Source organism: Onychostoma macrolepis, chromosome 05 (assembly GCF_012432095.1).
Source record: "Onychostoma macrolepis isolate SWU-2019 chromosome 05, ASM1243209v1, whole genome shotgun sequence".
NCBI classification, from domain to species: Eukaryota; Metazoa; Chordata; class Actinopteri; order Cypriniformes; family Cyprinidae; genus Onychostoma; species Onychostoma macrolepis.
This window is the reverse complement of record NC_081159.1, coordinates 7,244,883-7,257,239: the sequence shown is the minus strand read 5'-3', so window position 1 is coordinate 7,257,239 and position 12,357 is coordinate 7,244,883. Positions and strand designations below refer to the sequence as shown.

General features: G+C 46.1%; 1 protein-coding gene across 16 annotated transcripts in view; it reads right to left on the bottom strand.

Annotated features, from left to right (window-relative positions):
- The window catches only part of kcnt1b (potassium sodium-activated channel subfamily T member 1b), a 127,989-nt gene that overhangs the window by 53,277 nt on the left and 62,355 nt on the right, over positions 1 to 12,357 (bottom strand). For 12 of the 16 annotated variants that reach the window (XR_009271283.1, XR_009271285.1, XR_009271286.1 and 9 more), the window contains one exon: positions 7,979 to 8,017. The exons of the other annotated variants lie outside the window; for them this stretch is intronic. Coding sequence is in view for 5 of the 12 variants with exons in the window: in XM_058775381.1 (XP_058631364.1) it covers positions 7,979 to 8,017 (39 nt within the window). In the remaining 7 variants the exon portion in view is untranslated. The remainder of the gene's footprint in view (positions 1 to 7,978; positions 8,018 to 12,357) is intronic. 16 annotated transcript variants of the gene reach the window in all.

Here is a 12,357-nt window from a genome sequence, read left to right as displayed (position 1 = left end):
AAAAAAAAAACACCATCACAATCATTCTGCACTGGGCTCAAAGATGTTACTGACAAAGAGCAAGTCATGAGTCACTGCTCGAAGAGTGGCATGACTTTTTAGAGGCTGGAGATGTGTTGTGTAACAAATGCACTCTAAAAGAGCACCTATGCCTTCATTTGAACATCCTCCTCTTTATGGGTCACAGAGCAACTCACAACAGAAATTTTTTAAATGTCATCAAAAACAACAACCGCATTTAAATATTCTTAATTTGAGTCAGAAAGCCGTTTGAGACAGGAAGGCTAAAACTAGATCATGTGATGTATGCAGCCTACATACTAACCACAATCAAGACATGCACGTGCACAACATCCGCCAAACTCATGAGTTGTTTTACCAGGGCAGCAAGTCAGAGTCTGGCATGGGTGCTATTCTACTATGGTCTTGATTAGGGCAATTATTGGCATTTTACTGTCCTCATACTCAAATTGTGGAAGCAACTTCCACTACAAGTTAAACTTTTTGCATACATTTTTTTGTTGAGAATCACATTTGATACATCAGGTATTTATGGCTCAAATAGTATGATAGGAGAATATGGAGCTCATACCCAAAAAGAAAAAAAAAAAGACCAATTATGCAATTTAGTCCTCATATTTACTGTATATGGCCAGAAAGTAAGATGAAATTCTGATAGCTATTAGAGTGGGATCTTTATAACAGTATGCACATAATGCACAAAGCACATAATTTCTAGTTGTCACTATATATCTCTCAATAATATGTCTTGGTAAGATGATCTGTAAATAGTTTTCTGTTCAAAGCTCTGTAGTTTTAATTGTGGGGGTAAAAATGCAATGCAAACATGATTGAGATCTGTATAAATAATAATTTCTCAGAAGTCTAATGTATAATATTTAATATTATATTAAGTTGCTTGGTGTTCATTTTGAAATATAACTAACAATATAAAATTTGCCAAACCTGATATTGCCAAGTGCAATGTGTTCCTGGGTCAACATCTTTGTTGACCCTGGAACAACATTGTGATTAACCAATCAGATTTCAAGAACCAGTTTATAATTTTTGTGAAGTTTAGGATTACAATCAGTGTTTGGTGCTTGTACATCACTGTAATTAATCTATCAGTTCCTCTGATTTTAGGGATTACTCATGGGTAAGGTTAGGTTTAGGTGTAGGAATATGGTTAAGATTATATTTTTGGATTAAAATGTTGTTCCAGGGTCAACAAAATATGTTGACCCAGGAACACGTTGCACTTGGCAATATCAGGTTGTGCATAAAATTTGTTTACTTTAGAAGTCAGTAAATCAGTAAAGATTTCACAGCAAAAAGACATATACCACAAGCTGAAGGTAATGTTTTTAGAATTATATTATGCTTTTTTAGACACTAGGGGACAGATTTACTCACAGCTTGCATCAACAATTTTTGGGCGTTAAAAAAAAAGTGGTGAAAAGTGGTTATCTTTGCAACTAACCTTAAGGGGGTCAAATTCCCTTATTTTGCCATATAAGAGATCAGTGTACTATAAAAACATCAGGTTTCAGAACTCAAAACTAACTTGTTAGTCTAAAAACAGCTTATATTGAAGCCAATCTGCCAAAACGACAGGTTGTGGAATGTGAAGGAGGTAACGGAGACGTCACGTCGGGCGACCGACGAATTGGGATCTCTCTTAGAGAGACCAATCCACTTTGAGTGTAACTAAACGAGCCAATGTGCATGCGATTATTGCATCCAGCTGCCGCTGATCACAGCGTGAGTATAAGTAGGCAGCGCATATACAGGTGCAGCGCATATTCAGGTTTTCGCTGAGGAGCCGAGCCGGTGACCCGGCCGCTCAGCGGTGGTACAGCAGCCGTGGCGACGGGACGTGATGTCTCCGTTCCCTCCTTCAGGGAACGAGGGTTACATACGTAACCGAGACGTTCCCTTTCAGTTGGTGACTCCGAGTCACGTCGGGTGACCGACGATTTGGGATCCCTACCAAAGGGCCACGGATACTGCCCCTTCCAGTGTCTTGTGGAAGCCTCCTGTGCCCCTACTTTTTGGCGTAGGTCAGGGCTCACCACAAGAAGACCAGCTACTGTTGCTATGGCACTACCCACTCAGTAAGACTGGATAACACTGGGAAACGTACCCGTTCCACTTGGAACAGGAACGCTGCGGAAGCCCAACCTTCCCGAAGGAGGTTCAGAAGCACTTACACATATAACAACTGTTTAGGTGAATATGGAAGATTAGAGGTAGACGAGTGAGGGCCTGGCGCCAGACGTTCCGCCACGTCTGGCTACCGAGGGGACGGAGGAGCTCGACAGGATCTACTAACGGACTCTCTGGAGCAGTTTTAGCAAGCCGACCCGAAACCGGGGCCTCTCAGTGCTTCTACCCGTTTGAGGTGAGAACAGAGGAAACCGGTTCCACACGGAGGCTATAGAATCTAGCGAACGTGTTAGGGGTCGCCCAGCCCGCAGCTCTACAAATGTCTGCCAGCGAGGCGCCACGAGCCAGCGCCCAGGAAGATGCAATACTTCTAGTAGAGTGAGCTCTCAACCTGAACGGGCAGGGCACACCCTGTGCCTGATAAGCCAGGGTGATGGCGTCCACTATCCAGTGGGCCATCCTCTGCTTAGAGACGGCATTCCCCTTCTGCCGGCCTCCGTGACAAACAAAGAGCTGGTCTGAGGTCTTGAAGCTTTGCGTCCTGTCAACGTAGCATCTCAATGCCCGTACGGGACAAAGCAAAGCTAGGGCTGGGTCTGCCTCCTCCGAGGGCAGCGCTTGCAGGCTCACCTGGTCCCTGAAGGGAGTAGTGGGAACCTTGGGCACATAGCCAGGCCAGGGCCTCAGGGTTACCTGGGCGTCCGCTGGCCCAAACTCTAGGCACGAATCGTCGACCGAAAATGCGTGCAGGTCCCCTACCCTCTTGATGGAGGCCAATGCAAGCAGGAGCAGAGTCTACATTGAAAGAAACTTCAGCTCGACTGTCTGCAAAGGCTCGAATGGGCCCTGCTGTAGTGCTCTGAGCACTAGAGACAGGTCCCAAGAGGGTATCCCAAGAGGCCCGAAGCGACCTCAGATGCTTCTGACTCCAGAGGAGGAGGAGGTGGCGGGCGAGTTGCGACATGCGACGGGAGCGCAGACCACCTTGTCGGTTGATGTACGCAACGGTCGCAGTGTTGTCCGTGCGGACGAGCACGTGCTTGCCTCGTAAGCGCCTTTTGAGACGATTCAAGGCCAGGCGTACTGCCAGAAACTCTAGGCAATTGATGTGCCAGTGCAGTTGGGGGCACGTCCAAACCCCCGACACTGCATGCCCGTCGAACGTGGGCCCCCAGCCGGTGGTGGAGGCATCCGTGTAAACCACAACATGCCTGGAGACCTGTTCCAGGGGCACTCCTGCCCAGAGAAACGAGAGGTCTGACCACGGGGTGAAGGTTTGGCGGCAGGCCGGTGTGACTTGGACCCGGTGAGTGCCGTGTTGCCACGCCCACCTCGTGACTCGGCCATGGAGCCAGTGTTGAAACGGTCTCATATGAAGCAGCCCCAGCGGTGTGACTGCCGCTGCAGCTGCCATATGCCCCAGGAGCCTCTGAAATTGTTTCAGTGGGACCGCCGTCCTGCTCTTGAATGTATTCAAGCAGTTCAACACCGACTGAGCACGTTCCTGTGTGAGGCGTGCTGTCTGGTTGACCGAATCCAACTCCATACCGAGAAAAGAGATAAGAGAAAAGAGTTTGCTCTTTTCCCAGTTGACCCGAAGGCCCAACTGGCTGAGGTGCCAGAACACCAAGTCCCTGTGTTCGCACAACTGGTCCTGAGACTGAGCCAATATGAGCCAGTCGTCAAGGTAGTTGAGAATGCGAACGCCCTGTTCTCTCAGGGGAACAAGGGCTGCCTCCGTATCTTTCGTGAAGACACGGGGCGACAGGGACAGCCCGAAGGGAAGGACCTTGTACTGATATGCCTGTCCCTCGAACGCAAACCGCTGGGATGGCCTGTGGCGCGGAAGGATCGACACATGGAAGTACGCGTCCTTCAGGTCGATCACTGCAGACCAATCTCTGGGACGGACGCACCCGAAGATACGTTTCTACGGAAGTTTGTGAAGGGCCCCGTTCAAGACGCGCAGATCCAAGATTGGTCTCAACCCACCGCCTTTCTTGGGTACAATGAAGTAAGGGCTGTAAAACCCCGTCCTCATATCGGCTGGAGGGACCGGCTCTATCGCATCCTTCGCCAGTAGGACTGCGATCTCTGCACGAAAGACAGGAGCATCTGCCGCCTTCACTGAAGTGAAGTGGATGCCCCTGAACTTGGGAGGACGCCGGGCGAACTGAATCGCATAGCCGAGACTGATGGTCTGGTGGAGCCAACGAGACGGACTGGGAAGCGCTAGCCAGGCTCCCAGAAATCGCACAAGTGGCACCAACGGAACCACCGTCGTACCCGTGGTGGGGCAGCGAAGGGGAACGCAGGGACCGGGCTCAGGCGTCTCGTTGCCGGTCCGAGGCGGGGTCAGCGTGTGTGTAACACCAACCTGCGTTCTGGCAGAGGGTGCGTGAGTAGTACGATTGATCACACTCTCGAACCGCCCACAGCTGCTCACTGGCGAGAGAGGGGGCTGAGCGTGGTACGGTGTTGGTCCATCCATGACTCTCCATGCCCTTTTGGGACCCAGAGACAGAGACAACCGCCTCTTGTCGAGGTTTGTCTTTTTTTTTTTTTTTTTGAAAAAGATTTCTCCACCCGGCCCTCCACCATCTCCCGAAGCAGTTCCCTCTCTCTCTGGGTCGCCCGTCCCGGGCCTTTTGCTCTTCAGAGCATCGCCAGGTTTGACGGGGTCCAGGGCGGCCTGCCTACGCCCAGCTCCACGGCGCCGCATCTGGAGGCTGCTGCGGATGCGGTGTGGGAGCAGAGGCTGACGCAGGGGCCGCCCTCGGCGACGAGCAGGCTGGGGCACTGCAGCCGGCGGACGGGTGAGGCAGCAGCTGCCTGCCGGGGCAGGACATGTTGGATCGCCTCAGTCTGCTCTTGTGCAGCTGAGAACTGCTGGGCCACGTTCTCGACTGTGTCGCCGAAGAGGCCAGTCTGGGACACAGGTACCTTGAGGAACCGAACTTTGTCGGTGTCCCTATGTCAACCAGACACAGCCAGAGATGGCGCTCCTGGACCACAAGTGTGGACATTGCATGACCCAGAGACCGTGCAGTGACCTTCATCGCTCGTAGCGCGAGGTCAGTAGTGGTACAAAGCTCTTTCAGAACTTCCGGATCATGACCACCCTCGTGCATGTCCCCCAGTGCTTGTAGCCTGAAGAACCTGCAGTAATGCCGTAGCGTAAGGTGGAGGCAGCTTCTCCACAGGCCACATAAGCATCGCCGGACAGACCAGACGAATACCTACAGGCCCGGAAGAGGAGGCACGGTTTGCCCTGCTGGGTGGAGGCGGTATTAGGACACAACTGCATCGCAACCGACCGCTCCACCGGGGGGACCCCCGTATACCCCCTAGCTGCACCACCATCGAGGGTGGTGAGGGAGGAGGATCTAACAGGTCGGTTTCTGGCAGTAAAAGTTGCCATCCACGACCTGGTAAGCTCCAAATGCACCTCCGGGAAGAGAGGCACCGGGGCAGGGTGCTGAGAACCAGCACAAGCTACCCCGAGAACCAGTCGTCCAACCTCGAGGGCTCGGGACACGGTGGAGGTCTCCACTCGAGCCCTACCCTCTCAGCAGCCCGGGAAAGCATAGCCGCCATTTCCGGGTCTGATTCAGGCATTGCCACTGCCGGAGCAGCAGCGCAACCGAATCTTCTTCCCCAGGAAGCTCCGGCTCACCCTCCGATGTAGCGATCGACATCCAGTCGTCGGAAGGAGCGCCAAGGATACTGCTGGTACGCTCCGCCAGCATGTTCCATTGGCAGCTCACTGGTTTCGGAGCGCAAGAGGAGCAATGGTCCCTCAAGGGTTGGTTCCCTGGAGGGTTTGCCACCACTGTAATCCTCAGACCACCCTTGCAACCGCCTGAAGTAGTCCTCGCCTGTCTGCAGCCAGAACGAGAGCTAGATCGAGGCAGAGGCAACAGGGCTCCGCCCCTTTGTCGAGGTAACGGAGCCTGGCCCTCAACTCCGAGATGATCACCTTCCCAATGAGAAGATGAGTCATCCACAAACGCCACCTCAGCGTGCTTACTGCCCAGGCACGTGAGGCAGCGATCGTGACCATCACCCGGCGCCAGGTAACGGCCGCACCCAGAAACGCACGGGTGACACGTTGTCTGTAGCAAGACCCAACTCGTCTTTACAAAGACGTAACGTCAAGTTTGCCAGATGCAACGTCGTCTTTAAAAAGTCCGTTCACTCACCACCAGAGGTCACTCGCTCACCACATTGACTCTTGCACTACACTAACTGTTGCAGGTCACCCGGGACTTCAATTCCCATCATCCATTGCACTGATGACACACACAGCTGCTTGCACTGATCACACAGCTGATTCCCATTACACGCCTTATTTAAACCATGGACTTCCTTTCACAGATCGCCGAGTATTGTTCTGCATTTAGCACTCTCCAAGTGATAGCTGCCTTACCAAGCCATTCTGTGTTTGTTTAGTTCCGGTATTGTCTAGCGTTTATCGCTCTCCCTGTGATAGCTACATTGCGGAGCCCTTCCGTGTTTCCTAAGTCTACGTTTAGTTTATTTCCTTGTTTCCTGATTCCTGCCCGTGTATCTTGGATTAACCCTTGTCTCGCCATTCGGACTCTGTTTATACCTCTTTTGGATTATTGCTCTTGTTATCGGACTACCCCTCTTCTCAAGCCCTCTGGATATCGTTCGCCGATCAAAGACCCACGCTTGCCCTAGGATTACTCTGTGTCTTGCCCATGCCATACCTGTTTGCCGCTGTTCGACCCTACCTGTGTTTATGACCACGTCTCTGTCTAAATAAAGCCTTGCAAATGGATCCACACGTCTCACGTCTCGTTGTTCGCTCTGTTACAATTCTGATGAGGAGGGTTAAAAACAGGACAGAAAATAGCATAATACTTCTAAATGATGTTTTTTGATGTAAAAATCCTGATAACATTATAAGGGGACCAAAGGCAGTTCATGACACCTTTAAAGCATATCCATTTGTGAAAATTCCCTTTCAGATGCAAGATTTAGGAGGAGAGTATTTAAATGAATTATGCAAGGTTATTTACTGAGGTAGAAAGTAAATTTACTGGGATTGGCACCATTATTTAATACCCAAAAAGCCTGTCTTAACACATGCTGTGTTGTCAGTAGATTACCCACAGCTGATCATCATTGTCAATGTTTTTTTGCGATCCTACTTTGCACAGCTCTTGATTGCGATGGTTATTATGGAAATGAGCCAGCTGCGTCTGTATTCTTTAATTTGCATATTGTCAGTAGATCAGCCGCAGGACTTTCCACTCCCATCGGCACTTTAATGGGATGATTGCGATCTTACGCTAATTTGCCCCGTTTTGTACATGTGGCCCTAAGGCCTTTTACTTGCTAACTATGAATAAGGATAAAAGAAAGCATCTAGAAGTTTGTATACAACAGTTTTGTTTTTTTTTCAGCAAAGTTATAGTGATAGTGTTGATAATGTAGAGAAACCTGTGCATCAAATATGATACAGTAGGCCTTAATTGAGTTAAAATAGAAATCACCTCTTTCATCAGTCTTGGACTAATCTTGTTTATTTTCACTAGGATTTGTTGTACAGGATGCATATAGTATATATTATTTGTATGTTCTTTATGTGTACAGGAAAGCTTTTTTTTAGCCTTTATAACAGTCTCATTTGTGTAGCTAAATAGATCACTCAGAAAAAGAGTGTCTGCTAAATGTAAATGAGTCACGACTCTCCAGTCTAAACAGAGGTGACGACACCTAATAAGACAGATTTCACTCCCCACCGAAGGATAGACGTCACCATGCTTTGGCTCTGACTTACTGTGCATTGGTTGAATCCATACTGTACTCCTCTGTGTACCTGGACAGAGCAGACATGGGCAACACAGAAGGGGAAAAAGTTTTCAATAAAAGACATGCAAATTACAAACATGCAAAAACATGCTGGAAAAATCTGGGTTGACCGCAGTCCTTGTGAAGAGCACTGCAACCGAATATTTGAGACACAGCTTTGTCATTGTGCTGTGACACACTGCATTTTTACAATGTGTTTAGCGTGTGACATTTGAAGTGCCATTTGAGCACTGAGCCGGATCCACAGTCTGGCTGCAAACCACAGGAGAATTGAGATTTCATAGCCCAAGGGTTGCTCTGTGTGGCCATTTAGTTGACACAACAATGGATGATCATGATGTGGACTACGTGGTGGTTAGATGATTACTGCGTTATCATAAGCAACTTGTACTGATGTACAAGTTTATTGCACCAAATATAAATGTGTACAACTGTCAAAAAGGTAACTGTAAAGCAACAGAATATGGCAAAACAAAATCTTATACTAAGCAAAGGAAATGTGCATTCCTAAAGGAATATGAACTGCATATTCTCGCTGAATTTATGGGCTAAATATTCTCTGTGAATGTACTGCATTAAATATTCCCTCTGTGTGGTGTGGTGAGCAGTGCAGTATTTCAGCCCAACAACCACAGGGCTGTGAATGGTTCATCACGCTGTTACACCATCTCACTGACACAAACAATACGGTGTAGCTGATCGATTTTGCTGATAGAAATTTATATTAAGAGTCCAAAAGCAGGAGCCCATAACCCCAAATTCCAAAAGACAGCTGTGCAAGTTTTCTCATGGGACGACATCTTCTGCATTAACTGTATACTTATTAATCGCAAATTCAAGAACCTTTTATCCTATACTTAATGTATTTATCATCTAACTACATGGTTAAAGACACTGACATGAGATCAGTTATTCAATTACTGATTGTACTCTTCCTCATCACAGTATATTTTACTGAATCAGTCTATACAAATGTATTTTCTCTATTCCGGTAAAGGCTAGTCAGAAGTGCAGTAAGTGCTCTGCTGATATTATCAGTGTTATGTTCTAGCCCTATAATGTATAAGTGCAAAAAGTTAAGTACATAAAAGATATACCAAAACACAATATTACTCTACACAACATCCATGAAATTTACAGTAAAAACTGGCAGCTGTGGTTGCTGGAACTTTACCATAAAAAAATATGGTAGCATTTTTTTTTTTTTTTTTTTTCCAGAAAACATTAGGATATTAAAAAATCACGTTCCATGAAGTTTTTATTAGTAATATGCATTGCTAAGAACTTCATTTGGACAACGTTTAAGACGATTTTCTCAATAGTTTGATTTCTCATTGATAGTCTCAATTTTTTTCAACATGATCTCACAGAATTCCGTGTAATGTTCACGGACTTAATTAACCTCCGAATCTGTGGTGGCATCACGGAATCGCCGAAAATTCCGTGATGGGCTCACAGAAAAAATTCCGTGATGGGCTCACAGAAGTGATACCAATGCAAGTCAGTGACAGGCATCAGCCGTGCTCCACGCACGGAAACCCTTAGCATCAATATGCCGACGCGATACTGGGAAATTTATCATCATCATTATTGTTCAGAACTGGGTAGGTTTAGGGTAGGGGTGGGGTCAGGTACTCCAGTGAAAGTATAACTGCATCGGAGTCACTCTTTTCACGTGGTCCGATGCAGTGCTGGTGAATCCAGTGAATCCGTGCGTGGACCACGGCTGATGCCTTCTGTGAGCCCATCACGGAATTTTCGGCGATTCCGTGATGCCACCACAGATTCGGAGTTAATTAAGTCAATTAATTAATTGAACATTACACGGAATTCTGTGAGATCAGGTTGATTTTTTTGCACCCATGCACCCAGATTCCAGATTTTCAAATAGTCGTATCTCAGCCAAATGTTGTCTTAACAAACCATATATCAATGGAAAGCTTATTTATTCAGCTTTCAGATGATGTATAAATCTAATTTTTTATTTTTTTTAAATCGACCCTTTTGTGGTCCAGGGTCACATATATACACAGAGGATTCTGGGAATGTACTTCTGTGGTTTTTCACTGTAAATTGCAAGGAGGACAAGTTCTTTTTCAATTCCAAAAACTGTAAATTTATCAGCATTTTACTGTAAAATTACATAAAATGTTCCAATGCATTTATTACAGTTTTTTTACTGTATATGGGAACTTTGTGTTAAACCATTAACAGGTTTTTACCATAGAATTTTTAGTCTTTTGCTTGTTAATGCAAATATATATAATCACATGGCAGCAACTCATTTGGGCACATAGAGATGGTCAAGACGATCTGCTAAAGTTAAAAATAAACATCAGAATGGGGAAGAAATGTGATTTAAGTGACTTTGAATGTGGCATAGTTGTTGGTGTAGCTTCCCCCAGTAACTTCACGAGCACAAGAATTCTTTGATGACTGGCGATTTATTGACTGGTTCATAACCAACCGACTTGAGATGCCGTGAGAACTGCACAAATGTAGAATGAACACAAAGAACATAAAACAAACAAATAAATAAAAATCGTCTTACAAGCATTCCAAACAAAGTTCCAAACAATCTTACTTCATTGGCTGCTTGTTACAAAAGGAAGAGCTTTAAACTTGCTTCCGATGTTCCCTTTAACTCACGATGAGTAGAATAAATGTTAAACACACTTTAATTCATCATACTTTTTAGCTCACTATCTTTGACTTGCCATCTTAAATTGCCGTTTTCTCTTCTTCTTACTATGCGCCTTTTCATAATAAATGTCTCTACTAACCGGCGCTTACTAAGCAACTTCAAATTAAAAGTCCTAAACAAAACACTTAAAATAATTAAATAAACAAGATAATTTAGATGCTCTGTTGTTAATGGTCGGCTATTTATGATAGCCATGACCTCATAGAGAAATGTTCTTAGAGAGGCACTATCCAGTCTTTGAGCTGACTGATCCAGAATGGTTGTCAAGACACTTCTTATTGTTCGAATTTGCCTCTCCCAAATGCCCCCTGTGTGACTGGCTGATGGGGTATTCATAATGAACTCACAGCCAAACTCCTTTAGGCATTCTGGATTCATCTCCTTTAGTGCTTCAGCAAATTCTCATCTTGCACCAACAAAATTAGTGCCCTGGTCAGATCTAAGTTGACGCACAGATCCACGTATGGCGATGAAAGTATGTAATGCATTAATGAATGCGTCAGTAGATAAATCATCCAGCATTTCTACATGCACAGCTCTTGAGCACATACACATAAATAGAAGCCCATAACGCTTTAGCTCCTTCCTTCCTTCTCTGATGTAGAAAGGACCAAAGCAGTCCATTCCGCAGTACGTGAAAGGAGGAGTTGTCTCCATACTTTCCTGCAGAAGATCTGCCATCCTCTGCTCTTCAGTGGGTCTTCTAAATTTCTTGCACTTAGTGCATTTGTAGATGTGTGAGGAAACTGCCTTGCTACATCCCAAGATCCAGATACCATTTGAACGCAATTCGTTCATAGTCATCCCTCTCCCTTGGTGACGCACTTGTTCATGATAGTATTTAATGAGTAAGGTCGATAACTGACTGTCCTTTGGGAGAATTGCAGGATGTCTCACATGCGGGTGTAATGCAGCATGTGTTAGCCGACCTCCCACCCTGAGAATACCATGTTCATCTATGAAGGGATTTAACTGATGCAATTTGCTGTTGGATTTAATCTCCTTCTGATGTTTGAGGCTCTGTATCACATCACAAAAGGCTGATTGTTGAACCATTTTAATAATGGTGAATTCTGCCTCCCTTCTCTCTTCAATGCTTGAGGCTTCATTGACTCTTGGATTGAGACCTTTGGCTTCCTTGGCACGTCTTTTAAGTCTCGCAATAGCTTTCACTGCTCTTGTCCAATCAGAAAACTTCTCGAGCCGATCAAGTAATGATCTTTCTTCATTTGTATGGGTATTATGAACTTGTGCTTTTCGAAGCTCTGGATCATTGACTTCGATATCTCCCACCTTACCTTCTCTGGGTAGTTCATTTTCCCACAGGAACTGTGGTCCTGTAAACCAATTGGAGGATATGAGCTCTTCTGCTGTAAGGCCTCTGGAGCTGGGTTCTCTTCAGAGGTCACATATCTCCATTAGCGTCAGTACTTTGTTTAATCCGCTGAATGCGATTGGCCACAAAGACGTGAAATCTTTTGGCATCATTATTAATGTAGCCAAGGACAACCTTTGAGTCTGTCCAGAAGTACTCCTCTAGGCTGTCTAATTCTAATTGCTTTCTCAGCAAGTCACTTATTTGTACAGCCACTACAGGGTTCGATTCCCAGGGAAAGCAAGAGCTGATAAAATGTAAAAAAAAC